This window comes from Athene cunicularia (assembly GCF_003259725.1).
Source record: "Athene cunicularia isolate RWA chromosome 3 unlocalized genomic scaffold, athCun1 chr3_part1, whole genome shotgun sequence".
NCBI lineage: Eukaryota > Metazoa > Chordata > Aves > Strigiformes > Strigidae > Athene > Athene cunicularia.
Window position 1 is genome coordinate 38,186,196 of NW_020799097.1, and position 27,299 is coordinate 38,213,494.

General features: G+C 37.9%; 2 protein-coding genes across 7 annotated transcripts in view; one reads left to right on the forward strand and one right to left on the reverse strand.

The window, feature by feature from the left end:
* The window catches only part of MRAP2 (melanocortin 2 receptor accessory protein 2), a 22,622-nt gene extending 13,097 nt beyond the window's left edge, over positions 1 to 9,525 (forward strand). The window contains exons 5-6 of the mRNA XM_026844308.1: positions 2,495 to 2,898; positions 3,142 to 9,525. Of these exons, the coding sequence (XP_026700109.1) occupies positions 2,495 to 2,888 (394 nt within the window). The 3' untranslated portion in view covers positions 2,889 to 2,898; positions 3,142 to 9,525. The remainder of the gene's footprint in view (positions 1 to 2,494; positions 2,899 to 3,141) is intronic.
* Positions 7,778 to 27,299, reverse strand: part of CEP162 (centrosomal protein 162) — a 50,631-nt gene continuing 31,109 nt past the window's right edge. For all 6 annotated transcript variants that reach the window (XM_026844304.1, XM_026844302.1, XM_026844305.1 and 3 more), the window contains 10 exons: positions 27,018 to 27,123; positions 25,353 to 25,479; positions 24,854 to 25,017; positions 23,256 to 23,360; positions 22,048 to 22,272; positions 20,257 to 20,927; positions 19,278 to 19,419; positions 15,683 to 15,781; positions 12,148 to 12,282; positions 7,778 to 10,049 (listed from right to left, as the gene is read on the reverse strand). In XM_026844304.1, the coding sequence (XP_026700105.1) occupies positions 9,831 to 10,049; positions 12,148 to 12,282; positions 15,683 to 15,781; positions 19,278 to 19,419; positions 20,257 to 20,927; positions 22,048 to 22,272; positions 23,256 to 23,360; positions 24,854 to 25,017; positions 25,353 to 25,479; positions 27,018 to 27,123 (1,993 nt within the window). In that variant the 3' untranslated portion in view covers positions 7,778 to 9,830. The remainder of the gene's footprint in view (positions 10,050 to 12,147; positions 12,283 to 15,682; positions 15,782 to 19,277; positions 19,420 to 20,256; positions 20,928 to 22,047; positions 22,273 to 23,255; positions 23,361 to 24,853; positions 25,018 to 25,352; positions 25,480 to 27,017; positions 27,124 to 27,299) is intronic.

A 27,299-nucleotide genomic window follows, 5' to 3' on the forward strand; every position in this document is an offset into this window, starting at 1 on the left:
CCCCCCGTACCCATCTTCTACAGATACATGTATGTGTTTGCTGAAAACTTATTCAGGAGGATTTTCTCCGGTTCAGGGCATCATTTGGTACTAAGGATCTGTTTAGATCCCCCAAAATTCCCTTTGGCATGGCAAACCCTGCTATTTTGGAGGACTGGCTACTTATTCCTTTCCATGGTTTGCCAAGTACCCCCAGGTCACTTTGGGACTGTTGAGAGAAGGGGTGCTTAAGCTATACAGGAATCACAAGCGTCAGTCCCAAACCAGTATGCTCCTTTTAGAAGGGTATACTGGGCAAAATGGTCTGTACCCTGACAGCACACTCAAGTCCAGTGGGCAGAGTCCAGAGGTTAATACTGAATCCAGTGGACCAGAACCCAGCATGTAGGCTGGAAGATTCCCAGAAAAGGGAGCTTGGGTTAGTTCATTGGCAACTGCTTGTTTTGAGTGGTTTTCAGTATGTATGATGTTCAAGGTGTCTGTCATTCACCTTCCTGGTCTCTTATTGGCAGTTTCCGGGCTCAGAGGGTCCTGTTGGCCCAAATACTGCAAAAGGGATTTGATTGTCCAGGTGGCTGTGTACCCTTCTACAGTGAAACTGGGATTTCTGAAGGTGCTTTTCTTAATTTGAGTGTTCTGAAAAGATATACACTGGGTTATACTTGCATGCTGTAATGAGCAAGACTGAAAGTTTCTAGTCTAGTTTAAAAAAAAAACCTAACAAACCTCCTCCCCAAAATACAGAAAGATAGTGTTTGGGAATTTCTGAATCCAAAAATATTACTATGTATTAGATCTTGTGTTCTCTACTCATGAGCACAGGATTATTTTTTATCATAAATCCTCAATATTCTGGGTCATAAAACTTCTTTGCATCTTCAATTCTTCCATTTAGATTAAGTTGCCATGGCTAGTCTTGTGTGCCCCTTTGCTCCTTCATAGCTCACTGGATTGTAAAGCACTTTCCACACCTATGAACTAGTTTTGCTTCTCTAATGGATGCATTTTAAGCTTTCTTCTGAAGTCGCTTCTCCTTGGGTTTATAACACTTGCCCTTCTTTCTGTGCTTATTTGCTATCTCCACTGTCTATGTCACAATACTACATAGAAACTCTTGGTGACAGATTTGAAAAAATATATATATGAGACTTAAATTCAGAGTGGTGCTTTCTGTTGCATTATAAATATGTAAATGTCAGTTTTGAAGGCTACAACAGCATTATTCCAGTCTGCTTTCTGGTGTGTATGTGGTGGATTATCACTTACATCAGTTTAAATTTAATGCTTCTACGTGCTTCACTTCGAAATACAGAATGAGCCAATAGTTTTGACAGACTGGAGGACTGCTTTGATTTGAAGGCTAGTGTAACTGATTTTGTTAGGGTAGAATTCCTGTATCATGTAATGGAAGTAAATTAGCATTGGAGAAGCAGGGTTCTTTAGCTATGACTGAAAGACTAATGGTAGGTATGCTGTGAACTTGTTTCTGAAGGTGCCATCTGAGGCTTTCAAAAGCATGTAGGCACTTACCTCCTACTGCAAGCTTGAGGGAATTAGAGAGATTTTCAGAGAAACACTAAGTGCTGTGTGCACCTTGAGGCATCCAGCTATCTGGCTCCAGTGTAATTTGCTACATGTTCACATGTAAACAATAAGATTTAGTTCTTACCTGAAAAGATCTATATTCAGAGAATATGTTTAGATTTTTCACTACTCGTCTTCTGAATACATCTACTGCCTTTCAGATGCAAGTAACTTTCATGTTGTGATGCTAGCATATAAATTCAGCCTGACAAAGAATGTATTGCTATCTGTAAAACTTCCATCTAGTTTGAACTTTTCTCATCCCTAGCTGTTCATGGCTCCTTTATGAGTCCATGCAGATTGGAGCTGGTTTGAACTTACACTTCTTAAAAAAACTCCAAGAAAGATGTTAATGTGTCCTTTCTGGGCTATGTGTCTGAGCTGTTAAGACTGTCAGCTTTATAGCAGTCTTTAGTTCCAGCTCTCCTAATTTGGAGATCTGAACGTCATTGACCGAAGTCAGAGGAAAAGGTGGTTTGACGTCTGGACAACCAAGCACCCAAATTATGCCTTTAGTGACAGCAGTGCTGCCTGTGTCTCAGACTTATTTTTTTTTTTTATAAAAGATTTTTCTCAAAGTGTTCTGTAAGCCATTTAAAACTTGCTACTACTTGATATCAAGAGGAAATTTCTAAGCTTATTCAGTGAGCTGATTGTTACGGTCTTGGATTACTAGAAGTGCCATTTCAGAGTGCTGGTATTGATAACTGATTCTCATGGAAAATTATCATGACAAATCAAGACTTAAAACAGCTTCAGTAATAAATAGTGCTGGAATTTAAAGTCTGTTGTAGATAAACTGTAGGGTTTCCTTTCTTCCTGATCATATTGGTTGCTGAAACCAAATTTGCTGTTTAGACATGAATAGTTCTACTTTTGTGTTTACTGTATTGTTCTTTTTCCTCCCTAGCAATTCAGAACCTTCTGAAAAAAGATTTCGCATGAATAGCTTTGTGGCAGATTTTGGAAGACCTCTGGAATCAGAGAGGGTCTTTTCTCGTCAAATAGCTGAAGAATCCCAGTCCCTTTTCCATTTCTGTATTAATGAAGTAGAACATTTGGACAAAGCAAAACAAAGTCGGAAAGGTCTGGGTCTGGAAAATAATATCCACTTCCAGGAAGTTCCCAGGAGCAGTGCAGTGTTTGAAGAGGACCTAAATTGTCTTACAAAATTTAACATTCCTAACTTTGTGAACACCGAGCAGAACTCTTCGCTAGGTGAGGATGATCTCCTCATCTCAGAGCCACCAATCATTTTAGAAAGCAAATCAGTCATGCAAGCTTCCCATCGGATCCTTGACTGAAGTCTTTAAGGTAAACATTCCCATTATTGTCGTTTGAAGCCTTTCTTGGCCTTCTGGTATTTTGATAGAAGGTATTTCAGACCTGTTGTATGTAAAACTGGCTGTGCTGACAGGACTCAGTCTAGACAAGAAGCAAAATATTGGATGCTTATTCTGATGCCTTCTGTGGTCTAAACCTTTTGCCCAGCATTACTTTTGCTTCCTGATTTTTTTTCCCTTGTTCTTTTGTTTTTAAATGACTGTTTATGTCCAGCTTCTGAAGGATACCATAATAATTTGTGAGAACTGTGAAGGCTGGAGCCTGGCACTGGGAGGTGTATGAATGTTCCTTGGCCAAGAAAAGCATAAACCTCAAATTAAGACTGAAGCAAGGAATAAACAGGCAGCCCCTGGGGAGGTTTTGCAGCTTCTGCTACTCCCAAAAAGGACACCTGAAACTGAGCAGCACAATGGATATCTGCTTAACTTCAATTTCTGATTCCTAACTGCTTTTTAGTGCAGGTTAAACCCAATTTACAAAGCTTCCAGAGGGAATACACCTTGCATATTAAATTGTTTGGTTACAGTGTTTACAAAATGCTACCACCACCTGCTGCTAAGTAAAAGCAAATTGGTGCCTGTAATTATAGTACTTTAGGCAGCTGTCAGAATGTCACTCTGTTGATGACCTGGAATTAGTATACTACACACAAACAGTAATTTGACTTTTTATTGCTGATGCAAACTTCCAGATTGGCAAATGTGAACTTCAGTAGCTAAATTACAGGATATCGGATTAAAAACTATGCTGCTTTTGCTAATAGTTACTATACGCAAATGGTGGTGGTATGCTTGGTTTATAGGCTGAACCTTCTTCTGCTTTTTGGCTCTATAAATGGCCCTTTCTTAAGTAATGGGCTAGCAGGCTTTTAGTTGTTGGGAGGACCAGCTCTGAAATCATAGCTGAGCTGCACTTGTTCCATCTTTTTATACTCACGTAGGAGAACATACAGCTGTTCTCCCAGGGAAGGGTTTGTTAAAAGAATTGAACAGGTGTAATTTCAATCTCTAATTTTTATTTTTTAGAGAAGGAATAAGGTTCTGAACCTTAGCCAGTACACTTCAGCTTTCTTCAAAAAATGGTAACTTATGGCCAAATGGTTTTAGAGCAAGCACAAAAGATGCAGAGGAGCCAGGTTCAAATCCTCTGCGGGATTTAGAATACGAGTGCTCTGTAGGAAGATCTTAAATGAATCTAGTAGATTGAAGACACTGTGCTTAACTGAGTTTTCTTGAAACTAACCTGCTTTGTATGCAACCTATTTGTGTCAGTGACAATGTAGCAACAACCTGCTGATACATTCTTCAGACACCTAAATACTGATTAATTCAATGTTTCTTCACCTGACAAATAGAAAAAATAGTGAATGGGTTGTGCATTTAAAGAATAGGGGGGGGACACACCTCTTGTTTTTATCTCCTGTGCCATTATCATAAACCACTTAAATCCAAATTTCCTGTTTTTAAATGTAATTCTTGCACTACTTCCTAGTTCTGAAAATAATGGGATTATACTAAAAGCAAAACAGATATGGCTTAAAACTAGCAGATTACTGAAAATAGTTCACAAGAGAAGACTGAAGTGAACCCTGTTACAAATGACCATAGTTGCTTGGGCTGCAGTGTAGGCCTCCTGGATGCTGCTCCAGGTGCAGGAAAGGCTCCTTTTACAGTAAGTACTCAGCCACAGGTATGAAGGCTGTAGTCATGGACTTTTCTCTTCCCAAATTAACAAATTTGGGAAATCTGCCTTCTGAATGTGGCAACTGCTTCCTCTTGAGGCACCTCTAGCAGCTGTTAGCAATCTGATGGTTAAGCTTTGTGTGAACTGAAGCTCAATACAGTTCTTGTTAACAAGCTCTGGGACTTCTACTAAGTGTGGCTTTTATAGCCCATTTCTGGATGAGTGAGCTGACTTCTGTGATGTTTGAGCTATTCTTTTTAAATTTTTTTCCTTTGCCATGCCTGGAAAGAGAAATGCTGCTTAAATGAGGGGGAAAATCTGCAGAATCCATCTCCTGCAATGGAGAAATGAAGCTTATTTTTAAAGCATTTAAAACTACATTTCAAAATAATGCAGGTCTGGTTTTAGAAAAAGAAAAGCTTGCTATTCCCAGTGGGCTAATCTAAGTTTTTATTCTGCTACCTTAAATCTTTGTGACATTTTTTGGTGTATAACTGCTACTTTTGGGAAAAAGGAATATTCATGTGTATGGATGCTGATGACACTGAATGCCTAGATGAAAAGTATTTAATAAAATGATTGAAGGATAATACCAACTTAACTTACAATACATTTGAATTGTATTCTTAGTTTCCTTCTGAAGCATGAATTAATCCTGTAAAGGTATTTAAGTGTTTGGTTCCTGCTTCTGTTCTTCCCTGATGGTGGTTCTACTTTTTCATCTTCTAACTTTAAAGACCTTGATGCTACATTTTACAGAAAAATAACCTGGAAGTTCCCACTACACAGCTCTCACATGACTTTCAGATGCTCTGTGGCAGCAATAGTCTGGTTCAGATTTTTGCTCTGCCTCTGCATTAGAGCAGAGTGAAAGGGAAATGCAGAAACTTTCTGCAGTTTTCAAAAGTAGTTATTTTAAAGCTGCTCTTTCTTTCTTTTTCCTTTTTAAGAACTAACAGACACAATATTTTTCCTCAGGGAAAGGTGATTGGTATAATAACCAACTTTGTATAAATGTTTAAAAAATTAATCTTTTTTTAGAAAACAAACATGAGTTGGTTCACTGTGAATAGTGTGTTTTGGATGGGGTAATCCTTCCAAAGGAGTACTTGGAATTGAATGGTCTTTGAAAATGGAATTATTGCAAGTTTTCTTACTGCTTAGCCTGTCTCGGTCTCTTCTCAAAGCTCACTATAAATGCATCACCTGTGGTAGATTTAACTCCACTGAAAATTCCTTTAAGATAATTATGTATGTATGTTTGCATAAACATGTAATGTATTCTGTAAGAACTTACTAGATTATGTGTTCCAGTTTTCAAAGGTGAATATTTATAGAATGTTCTGTGTAAACAAGTTTCAGTTGTGTACCTTTTTAAAAAAACCTGTAACACAAACCTACAATATAAAATCAGAAAATAGCCTGCTCATGGAGAAAAGGGAAAAGTAAAACCATGACTTTACTAAAATCCAGTGATATATGGTCCTGTGGCTAAAAGGTGAAGTACATGATGTGTATTTGTCATGCAATTTAGTATTTGTGCACCTGAGCCTGTGGATCTTAAATATTTTAATAATGACCTTTTTTGTCCCTCTGCTTAAAAGAACCCCACAAGCTCCTTCACAAGTCACTGGCAAGGGAGGAATTCAACTGTGCTTTCCCCCTTTTACTCTGCCCTGTCCTGTCCTCCTGGCAGTGAAAGATGACAAAGCTAAATAAAGCAACTGGAGATGCTGCAGAGCTGGACTGCATTTACTCCATAGCCTCAGGTACTGACAGGTAGCAAGGACAGCACAGAGCCACAGCCTTTTACCACATGTTCTCCAACAAGAGCAAGAGTTGAAGGCCTGTGCTTTCGTATTATTGGATAAAAGGTATGTAGGTAGCTGTATGAAAGGCTGAATGGTAATGTTTGTTTAAAGCTATTAGAGGACTTTCTGCTCAAGAGTCACGTCAGTGCTTGATCCATGCCCCCCTCTTCCCTGCAGAAGTGGATTTGCACAGCTACTGCTAGTATACAGATAGGTTTTCCTTCTTTTTTTCCAGAATAGGTTAAATACTAGATAAAGTGGTAGACTTCAAAATGTATTACATACTATCAAATAAAGCTTTCATCCATGATAACCTATTTAATTTGTTACATGAACAATGTTTTTTTGAGAACTTGAAAGAGAACACACTGCTTCTGTCTACCACACTGAGATCTGATAGTCTTCTGCACACCCTGTTTTCCTATCTTGAAGCAAATGTCTTCTCTGTAATGTAGGTCATTGAGTCACCCAGCCAGCTGCTCACTTGATTTCCTAAAAGCTTTCAACATGACAGTTCAAATTATTACACTCCAGCTGCTTTGCTGTAAACAAATGAATACAGCAATGATTCAAAGAAATGATGTTAAAGATTTTTTTAGTCCATTGTAGTGCCTTCTGGAAATACATGTTTAACTAGTATGATATAAAAGGAAAAAAAATGCACAAGGAGTATATAATTCCAATACTCTCTGAAAGATCCCACTGAAATCCTCTGTGGAATACAGTAAAAGCTAGTAACCTCCTTATTAGCCTTTGTTCTATTCCAGGATATCTTCCCCTTTCTGTGCTGTTAAGACTGCTAGAGAGTCAAGAACTAGTAACTTAGCAGAGAAGTTAAAACTTGGACCTTAGTTCCCTCAAGAGAAAGAACACCATTATTACAGCTGTTCAAGACCAGAGATAGTCTGTTATGGTGTAGGCTGCCCACTTTATGGTAAATGGCTAAAAACTGAAGACTTCAGTGAGTGTACAACTACATAAATACATGTGAAAATGCAGTATATGTCTTACAGTAATGGTAAATAATACCATCCCTGGTCACTAAAATAGACTCAGAGAATTTAATTGGAAATTTGATTCAAACTGTATAAGATACCAGCATTTGCTGAGAACTGAATAGAAGTGTTTGAATGAACCACATGACCACTAAGGCAACCCCTTCTTGATGACCTAAGAGGGAGTGTTGCTAGCAACCAGAAATGCTTTTCCCTAGGCATTCCCATCCTGGGCAACTTTCTGGGAAGACACAGGTTCCTGTAATTTAAAAAAATAAATCACTTCAGGTAACACACACTTTACTACAGTGTTACACATATTGCAAGTTATACAGGAAATAAACAATTGAAATTACTGAATTTTATCTTTTTCATTTGCAAATTGGGCCCAAATCAAGAAAATACAACATATTTACACACAGCTGATATTTTATATACAAAGCATTATCATGTTTATGTATTTTATGAATACAGACTAATACTTCATTACTGGGGGACAAAACAATATGACAAATGCAATATCTGCATATGAAACAACCAAGATTACCATATTCATTACCAACTGACCTTTTTTTTTTAATGTATCTCTATATATGTGTATATACTCTCACTCAATGTTTGTGTATGCTCAAAAAAAAATAATCCCTGCACTTAATTACTGTGCCTATACATTATAATTTGGTTTACTATTTTGATTTTTATGCATGCTCAGTCACATGCTTGTATAAAACAAAATGCACATTTACTGCTGGCCCCTGAAGAAGCATGAGATGTAGATTACATATACACTGACCTGAGCTATTTCACATTTGACTTAAATGCTAACTTTGACCCCTCTTACAGGGACCTGAAGAGTACATTCTGGCTTTTATCTTTTCCTTGCCCTAAATAAGTTCAGTTGATTAAGCTACAACCTTAATACATGTACTCTGGAATGCTTAAGGACTTTAAAGTGTCAGCATTGAAAGTAATGATTTGCTGATTTGTTTGAAGACCTGTCCTTCTAGTCCCCAAACAGCTCTCTACCTGGAATTATCTTCTTTTTCTATCCTTTTACCAGCAGATTTTTCATAGAAGACCAGTGTAATATAGCCACCCTCATCTTCTCTCCCCAGCCTCCTCACTGGAGCAGGGCAGCCCCAGGGGGTTCAGTGGTTCCTAAGGCTACATTTTCTAGACTGCTGATCATTCTTTTCCCTCAAGTTAGTCATCTCTTTCTTGAAACAAAGGGACCAAAAGCTCAGCACACTAAGTCACATGTTAGCGATGCAGTAGGAATTGCTTCTGTGCTACCTAGTATCTTACAGGCTGTACACTTAGGTGTGTAACTCTAGCAGGGCATAAGAGGAGCAGGAGAAGGCACTGGTCTCTGACAATCAGCTTGATACCCACGACTGTTCCTGGTAGTTGAGCAGAAAGTTACATCCCCATTTGGTATTTGGGTAATGGATTATTCCTGCTTAAGCATACTTGTCTCCTTTGTCACTCCTGGGGACTACAGGTGTTTGGGGGTATTTTCTGGCCTCTTTTCCAACTTGCTCAGTATTTTAACTCTAAATTTGCCCACTACCATATCTTTGCAGGCTGAGCAATAGTACATTGTCTTTACATCTGATGGGACTCTTTGTTCTGTCAAGATCATCTATAAAGATACTACTATGTGAGATCCAGAATAGCCCAGTGTAAAAATCTTACTCAATATAGCCTTCCCTTTTAAAGGGAATCCCAATAACTATTCTCACACTGTATTTTATAGGCTTTTTTCATCTCTGCCCCATAACAATTTAGCTAGACCACTCCACCATCATTCTTACTAGCACAGCTGGAAATACCTGCAAAGGAAGGTCTAGTTTGAATTTGAGCATCACCAGAGAATGCCTGCTCTGTGAATGATTGGAGGGCTGGAGCAAAGTTAAAAGGGGTCTTAAAAGATAAGGGAAGGAACATTTTATGAATTAGAGGGAGAGAAAAAAAATGTGGGAAAAAGAGGATTTTCATGCCCTACTGAATGAAAAATAATCCCTATACACTAAAAATACAAGCCATATTACAACCATATTACTCAAATTGTTCACAGAGGAATAACTATAAGACAAGTTATAAAAAAACGTTAAAAATATTCAGGCATTTTTTGCACTATTTGAAAAGCATCAAATACAATTTTTCATGGCAATTGAATTTATGGAATAACCTCAATATTCCAAATATTTTTAAAAAGTTGCATGTAACTTTATTCCTAGCAAAATAATATCACCACGGTGTTGCTCAATGCAAATCTACCTTTGGACAATCAAGATTCCAGATAAGATCAGAATGTAATTCAGTTTATGAGTGTTACATTAATGATTTTCAGTATTTTCTATATATAGCTTTGAATATTAAAATTCTGCTTCTGTAATCATGTCCTACGTAATCATGTCTTCCAACAGCTGTCTGTTATGCTGAATCCACTGCAATTAGGTGCCGGAATAACAACCCCTTGCTTCTGCAGTTCACGTAAAACATCTAATATTGAATCCAATTCCACTCGAAATTTCTCCAGCTCTTGATTCTTCCACTGTGCCAGTCTTCGCCACCTCTCAGCCTCACGGGTTTGCCTTGCTTCAGTAATATGTTGTGTTAGTTGGGTTGCCTGCAAATTAGAAGCAAGTCAGCATTGTGACTTCCTAGTCAATTACTCAGCCAGCGCTGCCCCTTTGCAAAAATACGCCACTTCATTGTATTTGATGCTCAGTCTCAAAGCCCAGTGCCCACATTAAGTGGAAACAATTTGTTATGAATATTACAAAAATCATTCTGATAGCAATGAATTCCTTTAAATAGCCACATTAATGACAGAAGGGTAGAATCCATTATTGACTAATGAGCCTCGAGAGAATTTAACTTACCGTCTCCAAAGCAGCAATTGAAGGTGTTGAATATTTATGACAAAGCTGAGCGTACAACATAAGACCCTCTATAATCAAAGTGAACCTTTTAAATTGCTATTTCAATATGCTAATCAAAAGAATGCTCTGCAAGAGAAACATACCAAAGCTGAATGACATGTTCTGGGCTACTGCTGTACTTTTAAAAAAACAAAAGTTCTATGAATTATCAGAAAACAGGCTTTAGTCACAAAGGTCTGAGGCTGCTGCAGATAAAAGTTTGAATTAATTTTGACATGCATCCAGGGCATAATTCTATTAAATTACCTTGTGACACTTTATTTTGGGGTATCAAAATCTCCACACCACTATTAATTGTAACGGATTCCTTAAGGAAAGCTCTATCTATAACTACTGTAACTGTAGTTTGATACTAAAGAAAATCTGTTATTTCCTTGTTCAGTAATTAGTTCATTTCATTGTCATTCACTTGGGAGACTGTTTGGTGCCCCACTGCAGATGAATAAAGGTGCAAAACAAAATCCAAAGCTTAGTACATAACAAGGTTAGTAGCACCAGGAAAGATGAAATTACGTAGAAGTAATTATTATACATACTATTATTTCTGTTTTTTAAAAATTCATTATGAAACATCTGAGTAAATACTACAGGTCAGGTAATGAATTCAGAGGAGATAGTTCATGGACTAGGCAGCAGCAGACACTTTACAGAAATGATAAAAAAATTCTAACTTTATAAGAAAGCAAATGAATAGCAAAAAAGTAACTACTACAGTTGCCATTAGCAGGACAGAATGTGAACCAAAATATTAACATGATTAGTGCTGGCAAGGTTTGTTCTTAATCCAGTCACTTGTTTCATACACAGCTCTTTTTGTAAGAAAATTAAATATCTGATATAGAAATGTATGAGAATAAAACCCTCTACCATGAACAGTTCTGTACATAAAAGTGTATTCCGTGAGATTTGGTTTCAAAACTATAGAACAAGTTCTACAAACTAGGAACTATTATGGGTCTGATGATCTTCCAGTCCAAATCCCCTTCTTTGACTTTACGTATTTAAATAAAACCTAAGTTAAAACATTAAAGAAAGACAGTCATATATTTAAGCGATTAAAGTGCTGAGGAAAAAAAAAAAAAAGTATAAACTAGAAAACTGTTTCCAGATGATAGAAGCTCCCTCGCCAGATGAAAAATCAGGATGGAAGCCATGACATAAAATAAGATGAAAAAAATCAGTGCAAAATTGTTTCACTCATTCAAGGAATACACGTCAGATACAAGAAGCTGTATCACAAAGATCCAAAACTTCAAAATACCAGATTTTTAGTTTGTGGAGGGTAAAGGCTTTTTTTTGGTCATTTTCTGGTATTAAAAACAGTATGTGGTAGACTGCTACAGGGTTTTTCTATACTTTTAATGCAGCTTTTCTGAATGGGTATTCTAGGACTAGAAAATAAAAATTAGAGTTCAGTTGAGAAATGTTGCTTAACAAACCCCGCATTACAAACTCTGGTCAATGTTTCAATAGCTAGCTTTTGCTGTGTAACTGAAATATGAAATAACTGAATGATACAAAGAAATTCTGGAGGTCATGTGGTCTGACCCTGTGCAAAAGCAAGGCCTCCTTAGATCAGGTAGCCACGGCAAGGATGTGCTGACTAGTAGGATGGCATCTACATTCACTTGTATCAGCAGGCACCAAAGACAAAACCATGGCTGTATCAAAAAGTACTAGCGCACACTGCAGGGGAGCAGGACGAGCCTGTGCTAGTATCAAAATTACAGTTAAACCAATATAGTGCTCTCGGGAAGTAAACGCAGATATACTCTGGTGTACCTTTTGAATTTCTTGTTCTCTTTCTGCATGTCTGGTCTCTATATGCTTGATTTTCTTTTCCAGGCACAAGAAGTGTTTCATTTCAGGACTCTGGTACTCCTTAGCTTCTCTCAGTTCTTCCAATAATTTTGTCACCTACAGTTCGAGAGAATTGATGAAAATTGTTATCATTGTGTTAAGCAGAGTATAAAGCAGATTCCTTTCAAAGTGTATTTGCGTTGTTTAATCATTCCATTCAAAAGCTGCAGAAAGGAAGACATAAAAGAGAAATCTCCTTTATTCAAGAGCTTAAACAAGGACTCAGGGACTTAGATTAGGATCTTTCATTTGTAAGAAGTGGCTTGAGGATATGAAAATCTAGTCCTTTTTGATAAATCCAAGCCTGCTCATAATATGTTATGAAGTGACTATTCACAGTCAATTTTTATACTTCTAAACGTACTAAAAAATTAATAGAGAATATTATGATTTGATGTTCTTACACAATCCCTTCTCACACCCTGGATAAAGATCAAATATAAAATGTGCCAGTATATTTCTAAGGAATAAATTAAGAAATGACATGCTGCTAAGACATAAATACAACCCCCTCTTTGGTCTAATAACTGCCAGGTCAAATGAACTCTACCAGTGACTTACAACTGATTTCCTAATCTTCCAGGAATCCAGGTAAGTTTTTTTATAAAGCCCTATTGGTTTATTCTCATTCTTTGCCTATTTTAAGTAACCTATTTCTTCATTTAACATTCCAAGTCTTTTTTGGCCACTTAATGTGTATAAGTAAACTAAAGTGAAAGCTTTGAAATCTTTATCCTTTATTACAACCCTTGTCTCCCCTTACCCAGTGTATTTGAGAACTGCTAACCTTCTTCAAGCACTCAGCCTCCTTGGTGCTCTGCTGCTGAATTCAAGTAGCTGGAAGCATTGCATCTTTGTAAGGTGTTATCACTCTTACCAAGAAGTGACTCCAGGATGGCTTATGATTATTGCCATTTTTTAAAGTGGTTTTCCAAAATAATGTGGCAGGTGCACCCTCCCTGACAACACTAGAAACCTCTCGACCTGCGGACCACAGCTCTCCCTAGTGACGACTCTCACGTACGTTTTTTGCTCGACAGGCAAGGCCCTCAGCCAATGAAACACTTCTGTCGAGAAAAGTTTATAGACTGCTGATCATATACGACCACAGATCAGATCTGACCAAGGGTATAAATGGAGTCCTGCCAGAGGGAAAATGGAGCCAGTCCTCCCCAGAGCAGCAGGTCTGCAGGCAGGGACTCTCCCCATGGGTCAGGATGCCACCCAAGGTAACTCCTCGAGGTTGAGAGCCCTCATCTTATAAGTGATACGCACACTTTGGATCCTCATTGTGAAAGCTTAAGAGTTCTTACGTCGGTTGTGTAGTATTAATTTTGTTTGGCATCTTGAACCTGTAGTTTACTAATTTTGATTAGAACAAACTTCATTCCTAGTTTATCACCTGTTAATTTTGGTTAGAATAAATTTCCTTTGAGTTTGTCACCTGCATAATCTCACTTTGTAAGCCTCTGCAACAAATAACAAGGCCTATGTTATATTTTTGCCTGTCCATTACTCTAGCAGCTTTGAACCTGTGGGCCAATTTCAGCCACATCTGTCAGAGGAACAGAAGTCTTAGTTTCATAAGGTCTGTGATGTGTGATCTCAAGTACGTAATTAAATACAAGAAAAATTCACGCAGGAAAGGTGTTATGAGGGGAAAACAGCCCCAGGAGAAAATGGCCTCAATATATTTTGGTAGCAACAGAACTTTGTTAAATACAAAGGTGTGCTACGTGCAAGCTGTTATGGAAGAAAAGTATATTGTTAATGGACAACATCCATAAGCAGCATGTCTGAAATTCATATTCAAATAACATTCTTCCAGAAAGCCTCAGAAAAAAGGTTTACCTTTTTTGAGGTACCACCATTTTAGATGGACTCAATCCTATTGCAAATGGAAGTAGTTTTCCCTATCATGACTCATTCCTTTTGCAGGTTTGGTTGTCTACTTTCTTCAGCTTTACTGATGTAACCATTTAATGCTTAAAATGTATTTTATAAACAGCACAGTAGTCTTGCTAGAGGACAAAAGCAAGGCTTTACTTTGACATTTCTCTTTGTCCAGTCTTGCAATGACTTTTGTAACAAAGGCACTCCATTACATTTTCTTAAATGCCAGCCCCTTGAATTCAGCCTGTAACGTGTGTCAGGTAAGACAATCATTCTCTTAACCATCACTGTCATTAATAATCTGTAAGGCAGTCACAGAAGAAACAAATTAATAACATTTGTCCCATTATACTCTTGCTCTGTTTTCCCAGGAGGAAGTATTATATACACTGAGATCACTGGAGCAAAACAAGCTTTGTATGGCAAGGCAACATGTATCATTAGATTCATAATATGAACCAAGTCTCAGCCTTTTTTCTGCAAATACAGAGCTTAATAGGAGATCTTTTTTCTCTCCCTACAAACCCTCAGTTTTCTATAAATATTTCACAACCTATTCAGTAAGATAAATACTGAATTACTTTAGTGAGATTAAGATTGATTATATTAATTATGTACTAAACATATATTGATACTTTTCTCATTTCTTCTAAATAAGGGCAGCAAATGATTAAATGTCTGGAGATCTCAGTCCCTTACAGAATAGAATTCTTTTTAACCTGCAAGAGTTATTAATCACTGTATTATTGAAATGAAGTAAAAATTAGCGATGTTCATACATTAAGAAGATGGTAAATTAAGCATAAGCACAATGGTAAAACAGACTTTATCCTCCTCCTGAAAGGAGGTAATTAAAAAAAAAAAAAAAAAAGATAGATTGGCAGCACTTTAAGAACAACAAAAGCATAGCCAATAGTTCAAAAAGCTTTAGCTAAAAGACAGCAATTTTAAACAATATAACCCAAAAATGAAAACATGAACATGTGTAGTTTTTAGATTATATGCTATTAGTAGAGTAGAAGATTAGGAAAAACCTAGATACCTGCCTCAAAAACGAATGAATTTCAGAACTATTACAACTAACCCTCTCAAGAGACCTTAAATTTCACAAATATCAGAGGAGAAAACCAAGGATATAATTTCCTGAGTCAGTTCTATGGCACTGAAGGATGAAAAGGGGAACTCTTTATATGAACAAAGAATTTGAAAACAGTAATAAAATATCCTCTTGATGAAAAAGCCCCGTGGTCTATTATACTACCTATCACAACTCTTGAGGCTATGAATGCTTGAATTAACCTGCTGATCAATTTTCATACAGATGTCAGACATTTCTTACTAATTAAAAAAAAAATATCAAAGGAGGTTAAAGTTCCACCTTCTTTTCTGTGTTCTCTTGTTCATATTAAGAGAAATGTATTAAATTCTCAGTTATAATTCTGTAGAAGCAACTGAAAAAGACAGTTTCTAAGACTTATCTTACTATATATTATTTGAGGCTTTACAAGGATGAAAGTGAAAACTTTATTAGAATAAGGTGCCCCCAACCCCAATTTAAATATACCTCTTTCTGTAGGAGTTTTTCTCGCATCTGTGAAACTAGAAGGGCTTCCTGATGTCTCTGTTGTTCACTGATTTGTTCTTGGAGATGTTTTATTAATATCTACAAAAAGATTACAAATAGTTTATCATTAACATAATTACCCATGACAACATGTAAAAACCTATGAAGGTAAAAAAATCCAAAAATATAATCAGTATTGTAGTACTGCAGCTATAAGTGATGCATGTATTAACAATACTACCTCCAACATGCATGCATGTGTGCTATTTAACTGTCCTCTACATAGATTGTTAAATAGCATACATGTACATATATAGTATACAAAACCAAGTCTCAATCTTCAAGTTACTTCACAGAATCACAGAATTGTCTAGGTTGGAAAAGATCTTGAAGATCATCCAGCCCAACCATCAACCCAACATTAACAGTTCCCAACTACACCATATCCCTCAGCGCTATGTCAATCCAACTCTTAAACACTTCAAGGGATGGGGACTCCACCACCTCCCTGGGCAGCCCATTCCAACGCTTAACAACTTGTTCTGTAAAGAAATGCTTCCTAATATCCAGTCTAAACCCCCTGGCACAATTTGAGGCCATTACCTCTTGTCCTATCACTTGTTACTTGGTTAAAGAGACTCATATCCCCAGTTCTCTGCACCCTCCTTTCAGGGAGCTGTAGAGGGCGATGAGGTCTCCCCTCAGCCTCCTCTTCTCCAGACTAAACACCCCCAGTTCCCTCAGCCGCTCCTCGTACGACCTGTGCTCCAGACCCTGCAACAGCTTTGTTGCCCTTCTCTGGACACGCTCGAGTCATTCAATGTCCTTTTTGTAGTGAGGGGCCCAAAACTGAACACAGGAATCGAGGTGCGGCCTCACCAGTGCCGAGTCCAGGGGTCAGATCCCTTCCCTGTCCCTGCTGGCCACGCTATGGCTGACACAAGCCAGGATGCCATTGGCCTTGGCCACCTGGGCACACTGCTGGCTTATGTTCAGCCAGCTGTCAATCAACACCCCCAGTGTTAACTTTCTGCAGTTAAAAATAAGTTCTGAAATAATCTGAATGCAATTAGTTCTTTCTACCTTCATACTGTGTGTAAAAATTCTACCAAAAATTTTAATGCACAAATAAAATCACAGGCCCAAGTCCTCATGGGAGACTTCAGCTACCCTAAATCTTGCTGGAGGAACACCACATCAGGGCATAAGCAATCCAGGAGGTTCCTGGAAAGTATTGATGACAACTTCCTAACCTAAGTGACAGAGGAGCCAGTGAGGAGAGGTGCTCTGCTGGCCTTAAACTTACAAACAACAAAGGGTTTGTTGTGGGTGTGAACGTCAAAGACAACCTTGGCTGCAGTGACCATGAGATGGTGGAGTTCAGGATCCTCAGATGAGGAAGCAGGCAGAAAAACATGATCACAGCCCTGGACTTCAGAAGAGCAAGACTTTGGCCTCTTAAAGATCTGCCTGAAAGAGTCCCTTGGGATGGGGCCTGGTGGGCGAGGGGAGGGGGGGGGCGGAGAGGGTTCAAGAAAGCTGGAAAGCTGTCTGACATTCAAGGATCACCTCCTCCAAGTTCAAGAACAGATCATCCCAACAATCAGAAAGTCAGGCAAAAATGCCAGGAGGTCTGCATGGATGAACAAGGAACTCCCAGCAAAGCTCAAACATGAAAAGGAAGCCTACAGACAGTGGGAACAAGGACAGGTAATCTGGAAGGAATATAGAGACTGTCCAAGCATACAGAGATGTGGTTAGGAAAACCACTTGGAATTGAATCTGACGATACTGGCAAAGGCAACAAGAAGGACTTCTGTAAGCACTTAAGTGGCAAATAGGAGACTGGAGAAAATGCGAGTCTGCTGATGAATAGGGCAGGGGTCCTGGTGACCCAGGACATAGAAGAGGCTGAGGTACTGAATATCTTCTTCTCCTCAGTCTTTACTAGCAAGACTGCCTTTCAGGAATCCAAGGCCCCAGAGACTAGGGGGCAAGTCTGGAATGAGGAAGATACACCCTTGGTGGAAGAGGGTCTGGTCAGGGAATACCTATGTATTGTATACTGCACATGGCTGTAACAGGATGCAAACATGTGTGCTGAGGGCTAATGTCACTCTACCTTCAAGAAGGGCAAGAAGAAATATGCAAGGAACTACAGGCTAATCAGCCTCACCTTGATCCCTGGGAAGGTGATAAGGCAACTAATCCTGAAAACCTGGCAGGCACAGGAGGGATAAGGTGATCAGAAGCAGCAAGCATGGATTCACAAAAGGGAAGTCATACTTGACCAACTTGATAACCCTCTATGATGAAATGACTGGCTTGGCAGATGAGGGGAGAGCAGTGGATATTGCCTACCTGGATTTCAGCAGCAAGGCCTTCAACAACGTCTCCTGTAAGATCCTCACAGAGAAGCTGATGAAGTATGGGTTGGATGAGCAGAAAGAGTGAGCTGGATTGAAAACTGACTTAAATGGTTGGGCCAGAGAGAGGTGATGAGTGTTAACAATGTCTAGTTGGTGGCCAGTAACTCAGGGGGGTGGTGTGTAGAATTGTCAATTCTGGGTCCAATCCTGTTCATCATCTTCATTGATGATCTGGATGATGGGGCAGAGTGTACCCTCCGCAAGTTTGCTGACCATGTAAAATTGTGAGGAGTGACTGATATACTGGAGGGTTGTACTGCCATTCAGAGGGTCCTTGACAGGCTGGAGAAATGGGCTGAGAGGAACCTCATGAACTTAAACAAAGAGAAGTGCAAAGTCCTGCTCCTGGGGATGAACCACCCAGGCACCAGGACAAGCTGGGGACCCCCAGTCAGAAAGCAACTTTGCATAAAAGGCCTTGGGTGTCCTGGTGGACACCAAGTTGAACAGAAGGCCAACGGTTTCCTGGGCTGCATTAGTACGAGAGCTGCCAGCTGGTCGAGGAAGGTCATCCTTTCCCTCAGCTCTAGCTAAGCTACACTTGGGAGTAGTGTGTCTGGTTCTGGGTTCCCCACTGCAAGAGAAGTGGAGCTACTGAAGAGTCTGCAAAGGACCACTAAGATGATGGCAGGAGTGAAGCATCTCTCATATGAAGAAAGGCTGAGAGAGCTGGGACTGTTCAGCCTGGAGGAGAAGGCTCAAGAGGATCTCAATGATGTTTACAAATATCTGAAGACAGTGTAAAGCCAACAGAGTCAAGCTCTTTCCAGTGGTATCCAGCAGCAGGAGAAGCAGCAAAGGGCACAAAATGAAATACAGGGGGTTCTGTCTGACCATAAGGAAAACTACTGTTAGGGTGACCAAGCACATGCTTTGGTCTCTGAGCCCAGAGAGATTGTGGAATCTCCCTCCTTAGAGATATTCAAAAGCTGTCGACATGGTCCTGAGCAACTGGCTCTAGATGACCCTGCTTGAGTAGGGGGGGTTGGATGAGATGACCTTCAGAGGTCTCTTCCAACCTCAGCCATTCTGTGATTCTGTGAATACAGTGGCACAGGCCCTTTTTAAAAACAATAAATCCTACTTCAAAGAAAGATAAACTTTATAGTAATATAGAAAGAAGTAACTTTAACAGATGTGTAATGAATGTATCTACTGTATCTTACCTCTTGTGTTGAAATTCTGCTGTTTAGTTCAGCTACTTTAGAAGTAGAATGCTCCTTTGCATGCTGGCAAAGAATGTTCTCCACTTCCCTCTGATGGGAAGCTTTCAGAGATGCAATGTATTCTGCTGTGTCTTCCTGTATCCTGAACAGAGAGGAAAATAAGATGTAGTAAAACAGCTACAGACAGTTCTTCAAAAATGTGGCAAAGTTTCTCAGCTGAACATATAAAATATCAAAAATGTTAAAGGTGGCATGTCTTTGAAATTTCATAACAAAATCTTGCAAGATAGCACCACCATTACATCTACTGTTCTGGAGGGATGACAGGGTGGGAAGCCTACAAATGTTGGATGTGTGCTTCATTTAAGAGGCAGCTAGAATACAGAAAACTTCACCAATCATCTCTAAAAAAAAAAAAAAAAAAAAAAAAAAAAAAGCACAGAAAATAGGTGCTTTTAAATCGTAATGCAGCTGTTCTATTTCAGGTATCTGTTTCAGAACAGAATGTTTTGCAATTTAAAGATGCCAATTTCCTCTACTTTGACTATGAAGGGATCTAAGGGAGACTAGGTGAAGTGTAAAGTTTCTATAGTTGGTCAGGTAAATTCCATTGAAAGCATACCATGGTTTGAAGGAAAGTATGTGTACTGAATATTAATGCTATACAACACAAAGCAACTAAGATGTAATAATTTATGGAGATCTTTTTACTCAAAACCATGACAAACTGTAGTATTAATAAGAAGGATTAATATAGGTTTGCCTGCAGAAAGAATTGTGACAATGCACTGCTCAAAAAAAGCCCCAACAAAAAAACAATGCCACAACCCCCCCACACCCCAAGCAGTAAAAAAGTTTACTCAGAACATCGGCCAAATATTAAGATAGCTTTACACATGGCTGACGTTAATGTGTCACTTCAATCCTGGATAAGCCAACATTTCAACAAGGTTTTTAAAGGAACACATTGAGCATTTACCTTCGTATGTTATTTTCAGAATAAGCCAGTGTTGCTTGAGACTTCACCCTCTGCTGGTTCATTTCTAGAGACAATCTTTCTAACTCCTCTTTCAGCTGTGCATTTTCTTGCAGAACTTCCGAGAGATTAAAATCAGAAAAGGTATGTGGTTGGTATATTTTGTCATCATTGAAAATGCTTAGAAAGGGCTCACTGTTGCTGGAATTCCTTTTATCTGTTGCTGAGGTACTCTTTTTCAAGATCTCTGTAGAGTTTTCCTTATTATCAGGTTTGTTTCTCAAATTATCATCAGACAACATCACCATCCTTTCTTTCTGAAGTTTCTCTACAGTTTTTGTAAGGTCTTGTATTTCTCTATTTTTGGTGACCAGTTCTTCATTCAGTTTTAACAGTCTGTCTTTTGCATTACCTTGTTTCATTTGAGAGTCTGTGGACTCTAAGTCTTTATTATCCTTTTTATTTTTGAGCTTTAATTGGGAATTTTGACTTTTAAGGTTTTCAATTTCTGTCTGGAGGTTTTTAATGGTGATCTGGTGGGTCGTCTTTAGATTCTGAAGCTCCTGTTCAAGTTCTGTAGAACTGGCTTTATCACCATTCAGTTTTGATGATTCACTCATAAATTTGTAGGCTAGTAGTTGCTCAAGCTCTACAAGTCTTTGCTCATACTGTATCTAAGAGAGGGAGGGGAAGAAAAAGCAGTTTCTTCAAGTGTACTTTTATTATTAGCTCTTCCTATTAAAGTTACTGCACATCTGAAGCAAGATTTCACAAGATAGGATACACATCAGCATTACTAACAACAGTACTCAATCAGTTAAAAAATTGGTGAGTGAAAAAATTACATGAAGCAAATTTAAGTCAGAATTACTCAAAACATTTACTACAGAGTAACCCTTTACTCACAATTAATACAGTAAGTATAGGAAAGAAAATTAAATTTACAAAAAACTCTTTCGTTTTTCTATAATTGAGTCCTCTTCAGATGTTACCAGTGCAGATGGCAAACTAACATTTTAATATAGCAAAAAGTATTTTTTTTTTTTTTAATGTCATGTGTCAGTTAGCAAACATAACTGTCACATGCCTGAAAGTTTTACTTCACATTTTAAAATAACTTAAATTTTAACAGGACAGTTTTTTATTTTTATTTATTTATAAGCATAAATATTTAAGTATGAATTCAGAGACACACAGAATCTTTCTTCCTAATGAGTTGAGGAAAACCTAACTCTTCTTAATAGCCTGGATAGCCTCTGAGGAAAGCATGATGAGTTATTGACATGAAGAAAAGGAAGAACAACTGTCCAATGCTTTCCTTTCCTGCTCATCAAGCACCTGTGTGGTTCACCTTTTCCTTCAAATAATATGCCAGACTTGCATGTTTCCTAACACAAGTCTTAAGACTTGCTATCATATAATTTTTGGATAGAATGTTGAACGTTCCCAAACATTCCCTGCAGAAATGCTCGGTCAGCAGAACTTTGAAACCACAGCCTTTGGTAGAGCATGGAATTAGGTAAGCAGCTACTCTGACCCACAGGATGAAACCCACTTATCTTAACTGTAAGAATTAAATTATTATGCCTCAATAACTTGTCCTCTCAGTTTCAATACTACTCTAACATTTTCAACGCTCTTTTTATCTTAAGTGCTGAAGCTACTGAAATTCTGGTTATAAATTCTTTCAATATTTTTTCCCTTGAATGTGCCTTCAGTTTTCACCACCACTCTGTATTAAGACCCCTTGTGACTGTTACTCAGCAGACTACTCAAAAAGCCTCTGACTTTTACCTTTATTTTTTGAAATTGTTGTTCCATGGCACGGAGGCTTTTTTTAGCTTCATCATCTTTACCTTCAAGTTCTGTTTCTAACTTTTTTATTCTTCTCTCCAAAAAATCGACTGTGTTTGTTTTAGCTGAAAGATCATTAGTTTTCTCAGCAGCAGCAGCAGCATAAATCAAAGCAGGCAAAGAATTTGGATACCGTCTTTTTAGAATTCCTTCCATTTCTCTGATCTATCAAAAAGAAATTAAGTCAGAAGTCAAAAAGGATGAAGTTCAAATGAAAACTGAAGTGACAGAATGTAACAAATGTCACCCATTTAAGCTGGGTGAAGAATGAAAACTAGAGATGCATATGTTGAGAATTTTTTTACATTGTTTACATTTATGTTATTGTTTACAGAAAAGCAAGACTCACCATCTCTTTGTGATTTATTTATATATCATCTTAAGACAATCTGAAGACCAGAGCAGTATTTTATTTATGTCAAATGGACCTTTTATTTACTTTCTTAACACTTAAGTTGTATATGGTTCTTAATGCTGTTAAATTATTTGCTTTTTTTTCTGGACTTACATTCACATTCTACTTTTCCAAATTTTATAGAGGTATTTCATAACAGCACTGAAATTATTCTCCCAATAACAGATCATATGCCTTTTATTTTGGGGGCTGCAATAAAACTAACACCCTGCATGCAATACTAATAACAAAAATGCAGCTGCCATCTCCTAAAATTCAGAAAAGCCCACTTCCACCTGACTTTTCCTCAGTAGAAACATAGATTTTAAGGTCTCCACTCCTCAATTTCAGGAACCTTGTAGGAATTCAATAAAATTTAAACTGCTACTCTCGAATCAACTTGGCTGAAATTGGTTATAGCATTAAGAGATTACTGAACATAGACCAAAGGAGTCTTAGAAGATAAACAGCAAGCATCTGTGTGGTTTTGCCCTCTTGCCCCTTTCAAAGAAACTCAAAACAGTATTCAATGTTAGAGGATTTGAAAAGGGATATCAGTGAATAGCTTATTAGAATATAGTAGCAGAAGAGCCCTTTGTAAGTAAATAATTGTAGCTTTTTGCGTTGTGTTCCACAGCACAAGTTACTTTATCACAGGGCTTCATTCAATGCTTTATCCTTATGAAAGGGCTGATAAGTGTTTTAAGAGACATTATCTGAAATAAAGACAAAACACAGTTCTATTATTGCATACTTGTCGTTCAAGATCCTGAATTCTTTTAGCATCTGCTGCTCTGTCTCGCAAGCGTTTCTTCTGTTGCACACACTGATTGCCAGCTTCAGTTCTGAGCTTCTCAACCTATGCAATTTATGAGGAAATAAATTGAAATATATATTCAGAGATACTACCCTGTAGTACAAAAGTAAGCATTTCAAACACACACAATATAATGGAAATATTCTGCAACTTAAAAACTGGTAATAGTAATTTCTGCACTGATTCTTCAGTGGCTTCTTCAAGCCACTTAAGATCAAAGGAGCTGAAACTAGCTATGGAAATCTAGAAGAGAACTTCAGCTCTGGGACAATCTTGTCTTCAGACCAGTAAATTGGCTTCTTTCTCCCATACTTCTAGTTTGCAGGCTTGGTTAATTAAGCTATAATATAAAGTACTACAGTGAATTACATCAATTCAGGGTGAGTTAAGAAAACAGTTTGTGATTTGCAAGGCTACACTCCGGGATGAGATATAAAACAGCCAAAAAGGAATGCTATGTTGTGCCTAAATAACTGCCGACTCCCAGGATGAGGGGAAGGAACTGGATAGCTAACACTTCTGCACTCCCATAAAGTCTGACCACAAAGATTCAAAGCTTTAATCTAAAATGGTATTTCCTACCTTTACTAACTACTACAATCACTGTACAGGGATATTACACCTCGTATAGTTGGAAGTATTCCTATCTTGATTTCTTTCTCACATTGGCAATGTTGGTATAAGTAATGCTTTTATGCCAACAAAGTTTGACTAATTTGATTGTTTCTATGAAGTCAAAGCTCTTAAACACCAGTCCATCCTGGAGAAAATGCAAATGAAAAGATTTTCTTTCACAACAATGACATGTTGATCAAAGTTTGATATGGTGGTGTTTAAGGGGTCTTGTTTTCTGGCTGCTCATTTAGAAGCACCTTCTTTTGTCTGTGATCTCTCCAATAAAACACCATGAAAAAAATTCCATGATCCATTATATTTTATCGTTGGTAAAGTTCTTTATTTCTGTGAATCCGAAGTCAAACCTACTGACAAGCAGACAACACAAATCTCAGAACTATTCAAGATTCATGTATTAGTTTTGCTTGCGCTAAATTGTGAGTGTTTTGGCATTTTTCTCCCCATTACAGCAACCAGACAATTTTAGTAAGAAAGAATTTAGAACCTGCATTTAAGAGAAAAAAAAAAAGTGTTGCCTATGCTACCATGGAGTAAAAAAGAAGAAAAGAGTGATAAGAGGGATGTTTCGAACTGTTAATGTACCAATGTACTACTTTTTCTTAGTCAAGAAATCTGCAGGTTTTAAGGAAACACATTACTTTTGTTTCCAGGAGCATCATCACAGTGTCCAACAGGAGCAAACCCAGGTTTTTAAGCATTCTGCACTTGCAAGTCTCATTGCATATGCAGTAATATCAATTTTGCATATAAAGACTCCACATTTGATTTAAAGGTTATGAAGAGTTCACATTTTTTCTTGAGAAAAATGGGATTATGAAGGACAGAATTACATTATACTCATCACTAGAAAAGAAATAATTTAACATTCCAACTGCTTAGATAAAGGTAGATATTATCACCTCTAGTTTTAGCTTCTCAATTTCTTCTCTTGCATCTTTAAGATGGGCTGCATCTTTATCCAGAAGATCTTGATTTTCTGCATACCACTGAAGTCTTCTTTTTAAATGAGTAATTTCCTGTCTGTATGATTCTTCCATAACTTTAAATTCGTAAGTCTTCTCACCTACAAGAATAAGACATCCTTAGTATTTAATAGTAATGATATATTGAAGAAGTAATTAGTCAACACTATCCTTCTCAGCACATTTCATACATTTACTCTTTTGACAGTCCTGTTACTGCAGTGAAGTTGTAAAACCAGAACCTAATTAGGATTTTAAATGCAACAGTATTCGTACTGTAGTATGTCCTTCACTGTATGCTTTTAAATTTAGACAATATTTGGAAATGGTCTAGATGCATTTGACAAATATTTTAATAAGAAACAGGTTTTAGTTACATATTTATTTAGTGAGGCACAGAGAGTCAAAATTCTTCAACAAAATAAAGGTGTTTTACCTGATGAGGTTGCAATCTGGACTTTTGCTAAATCTCTCTCCTTCTTTGCTTGTCCCAAGTCTACCTCAAGAGCTTGCTTATCTTGTTTGAGACGTCTTATTTCTTCTTGTAATTTAGCTTCTTCCTTCTGAGTTTTAGAGAAAACAATAAGAAAAACTAAACCCGCATTACAAAAATCCTGAGCATGCTTTTTCACTATAAAATGATTAAATCACTGCAGATGCATCAGACTAGAACAGCAATAAAGTTTTCTAGTTTTGGTGTTCTCACACCTTGCTATAGCAGAGAATGGGAAAGCTTAAGCTAAATTTAATTTAAAAAAAGTGTTACATAACTATTTGAAGTAGAAAATATCTGCCTTTTGAGTGACTCAGTAAAGAAAATGGCTTTACTTATTTCTAAGACTTAAGACTGTAGCTTAAATGGACAGATGTACTGTCCAACAGTTCATCTTGCTATGTTCTATTTCCTGCCATTTTCTGCATGCACTCTCTGTTCTGTTTGTGCGTGCATGATCACTAGCAAACTTCAAGACTATGTAGGACAAAAGGTCTCAGTGCCAGTATCACCTCAGGAGATGGAGGCCCTTGGTCCTAGGGATCCATAGATGCAGGCAGCAGCTGACTGAGATTTTGGGGCAAGCCAGTAAATAGACCAAATGTCTAGGGCCAGCAAGGGCCAGTGTATATGCATACACTGTGGTGTGGTACTGCTAGTGAATTCCTGTCCTGATCTGCTGAACAGGATCAGTCTGTATGTGCTCTTTGTGTTTCCAACAGTATTGCTTGTACTTCTGTGGTGTGAGCAAAGACACTACTCTCTGTGCTGTCTGTGTGCCTGACCATGTTAGTCTGTGTGACTCTCTCCATCTTTGGATCTTGTGTTTGGTCTCATTACAGGCTGGACCTAGGGACAAGGAAGTGTAGCAGCAGCACGTATGAGGTTGGAACTTTGAGGGTCTCTGGAGTCTTAAGAGCACAAAGTCAGCTCTGTCAGACCAGGAATGCCTCCACTGGTCCTGAGGCTCACTGGATCCAGATCCTCTTATTACCTACCTAACCACTTGTTGGTTTTGTTGGGGTTTTTGTTTTTGTTTTTAAATAAACCCACTGCAAGCCAAAACAAAAATGGAAGAAGGAGCTTTTAATTTCTTATCTAACTATCAGAGGAAGTGTGTAACAGAACAATGCCCCACTTACAGTAAGCTGAGAACAGAAGTTCCTGAAAAGCTTTAATTTTAACATGAAGCTTACTAAACACCCTGCCTCAAAACCACAAGCATCTGTAGGACTAGAAAAAAAGTTACATGCCTGAATAACAAAAGATTCTTTTCACTTTGATACTCTTTTCTAGAACCTACTTGGTACAAGCAGGGATAAACATTCTTCTGGATTTGTCTTATGTTGGAAAGTTATCACTACTTTCTGCAAGCTCCCACAAGGTATTTTCAGAATTGCCACTAAACACAACAACATCTTTCAGTGAATATATGGTTTAGGGGATTATTTCTGAAAGTTCATTTGATGAGATATTTGTGATATACAAGTGTGACGAGTAATTAACACTGTAGAAGAGTAGCATGCTCTGTTACTTAATTTATGTTACTAGTTTAAAATATGGATGGTTATGCATGTAACATGAAAAACAGGCTTGGTATATACCTACCTGTGCTGCTCGAAGCTCTGAAATCAATTCCGTGAAACTCTGATTTCTGGCTGGCTCAGAATCCTGCACAATTTGTGACTGGGTATTAGCCTTCCCTATCTTTTCTCTAAACAGCAACAGCAAAAACCAGTTATGCAATGTGGTGACCTGGCATACTAACAGTGGTGTACTAAAAACCAACCTCCCCCCAAATGGTACCACAAAGTCAGTTCATGCAGGCTCAAAACAAAGAAAGAAGCAACTGTGCAGTACACCTTTATATGAAAAATTTTCACCTTTAAG